This window comes from Triticum aestivum, chromosome 4B (genome assembly GCF_018294505.1).
Source record: "Triticum aestivum cultivar Chinese Spring chromosome 4B, IWGSC CS RefSeq v2.1, whole genome shotgun sequence".
Lineage (NCBI taxonomy): Eukaryota > Viridiplantae > Streptophyta > Magnoliopsida > Poales > Poaceae > Triticum > Triticum aestivum.
In genome coordinates, this window is record NC_057804.1 from 543,734,100 (window position 1) to 543,736,830 (window position 2,731).

At 45.3% G+C, this 2,731-nt stretch overlaps 1 protein-coding gene across 1 annotated transcript; it reads left to right on the forward strand.

Moving 5' to 3' along the window:
- The first annotated feature begins 507 nt into the window (after positions 1-507).
- Positions 508-1,311, forward strand: LOC123095155 (uncharacterized protein At5g01610-like). The gene has a single exon (XM_044516969.1). It carries the CDS (start codon positions 641-643, stop codon positions 1,097-1,099), a length of 459 nt encoding a protein of 152 aa, XP_044372904.1. The 5' UTR covers positions 508-640; the 3' UTR covers positions 1,100-1,311.
- The last annotated feature ends 1,420 nt before the right edge of the window (positions 1,312-2,731 follow it).

Sequence of the window (2,731 nt, forward strand, 5' to 3'; positions counted from 1 at the left end):
TAAAATCCGGCTTAATATATTAATGCCGCAGAAAATAACGAATTTGCTTGGATCATTTGAATGGAATTCGTGCAAATCAGTTAGCAGTATCAACAGTAGATGAACACAGCATATGCAAGCCACTCTTTGTAGGAGTAACTTTTCATGTAGGAATACTGTGGTAGGCCACTTCACTTTCATGTTTGGCCATTTCCTACAAATAGATAAGCACATGTAATTTCCTACAAATCAAGCCACACTCTCTAGGAGTATAATTAGAAGAGAAGGCAGAGATGGGGTGCATTTGTAATTTATACGAAGAAGATATAGCTACCCCTGAGCAGTAAAATATGCACCACGCATTACAATTACTCATACAACTTCTTCAATGATTGGTCACACACGCTAACCTAACCAATTATTCAAACCCTTCCAACGAAAATATGCTTTTCTTGAGATGATTAATATGCCTGCAGATCAACATAAACTAAGATGATTTAATTACTAACTTCTGTATGAAGGTAAACAAAATACAAGCAAGTGAGCATCCATCCAACAGTAAGCTACAAAGGCTAACACCTTCATTGTCATTTGTCAAGTAAGCAAAGCTGCGCTCGGACCCAATCAAACCCAAAGAAAGCAAGGACTTCCCGGGCCGTCCATGGCCACCTACCCCCTCCTCCTCCTCGCCCTCTTGGCCGCCGTCGCCGTAGCCGCGGCGTCGTCGTCGGCGGAGGACACGCCAACGGCGTACGAGATGCTGGAGCGGTACGACTTCCCGCGGGGCATCCTGCCGGAGGGGGTGGAGGGGTACGAGCTCGGCCCGGACGGCGGCTTCGAGGTGTACTTCCCGCGGGAGTGCGAGTTCCTGCTGGCGAAGCAGTGGCTGGTCAGGTACGACGCCCACATCGCCGGCGCCGTCACCGCGGGCAGGCTCGCGGCGCTGGAGGGCATCCACGTCAAGGTACTCTTCCTGTGGCTCCCCGTCGCCGAGGTGGACCGCGCCGGCGACCGCCTCAGCTTCTACGTCGGCCCCGTCTCCACGTCCTTCCCGCTGAGCTCCTTCGTCGACAGCCCGCACTGTCGCGGCTACGACGCCGTCGCCGCGGCCGTCTCGTGAATCATAAGCCATTGTTTATCATGATTTGAACAAGATTCACATGAGTAATTGTTTCAGTTAACCTTCTGTATCGTCGTGGATATCACAATGAGCTCTCTCTATACGATTCCAGTTTACCATGAGAGCCTATCTCGAATTTTCTTGACATGATATCACAATGACCTTATGTTAAGCAACAATTTAAGCACTTCTGCGATTAAAGAACTTAATTGTCCGGAAAGCCTGGCGTATCATATATTCATATGTATGATCGGAGTCGCAGTCCTTGGGCCATCCGTCGTAGAAGCAACTTGAAAGCTACCGACCATAATTATTAATTAATCATTATTTTTAGAACACAGGCTCGAGGTCGGCTTTGAATTATCGAAGTCATCCACTAGCTACAGCCAACCACAACTTACAACCGAAAGAAAAAAGAAACCGGACATATGCAACCCCACACGGCAAATACAAAGTGCGGAAGGGAAGCTAACATATCTTTATCTTTACCTATAATAATAAAAGAGAATTGGGTTTCTGTCCGTTCGTCATAAAAAATACCCTCGAAGTTGGTAAAAATTACCCATCAATGCCACCCATAAGTGGCAAAAAACGGTTCACGCATCGCACTGTTGGTTCCGGTTTATATATGTCGAGATCCCTTAACCTAATCAGGATGTGTTATCACTGGTAAAGAGGAGAGTATCTACTGAGATGAACAATGCCCTCCTTCCTCCGTATACGGCTGATGATGTTCGTAAAGCCTTGTTCGACATTGGGGATTTGAAAGCCCCAGGGCCTGATGGGCTCCATGCTATTTTCTATAAAAGGTTTTGGCCAATGTTAGGAGATGATCTGATTGAGGAGGTTTTGAAAGCAGTAAACACTTGCACTATCCCATCTGGCTGGAATGATACTGCGATTGTGATGATATCAAAAGTCAATTCTCCGGAGAAGGTAACCCAGATTAGACCAATTAGTCTGTGCAATGTGGTGTATAAAATTATTGCAAAAACGATTGCCTCTCGCCTAAAGGTGTTCCTACCAGATATTATTAGCCCAACTCAAAGCGCATTTGTTCCTGGAAGACTTATTACGGATAACGTATTGGTGGCATACGAATGCTTCCTCACCATCAAGAAAAAGAGAGCAGGCAAAGAAGGATTATGTGCGATAAAATTGGATACGCATAAAGCTTATGACCGGGTTGAATGGCCTTTTCTCAAGGAGATTATGCTCAAACTTGGATTTCGTGAGGTGTGGGTAAATTTTATTATGGAGTGTGTTTCTACTATTGAATATCATATTCAGTTTAATGCGGAGGAGAGTGAAAGTTTTAAACCTACTAGGGGTCTGAGGCAAGGAGACCCGCTGTCTCCTTACATGTTCCTGTTATGCACGGAGGGTCTCACAGCTTTACTAACGCATGCGGAAGAAAATGGGAATATTTCAGGAGTAAAGGTTTGCAGAGATGTCCCATATGTCACGAACCTTCTTTTTGCTGATGACTCTTTAATCCTTATGAAAGCAAATTTGCAAAGTGCGGAAACATTAAAATCAGTTCTAGATTCGTATTGCGCAGCTTCAGGGCAAATGGTCAGTGTCGACAAATCCAACATCTTTTTTAGCCCTAATACGGGAGTGGACACTAGA

Excerpts from the sequence above, each read along its gene's own strand:
- LOC123095155 (XM_044516969.1), top strand. The coding sequence starts at position 641 with ATGGCCACCTACCCCCTCCTCCTCCTCGCCCTCTTGGCCGCCGTCGCC.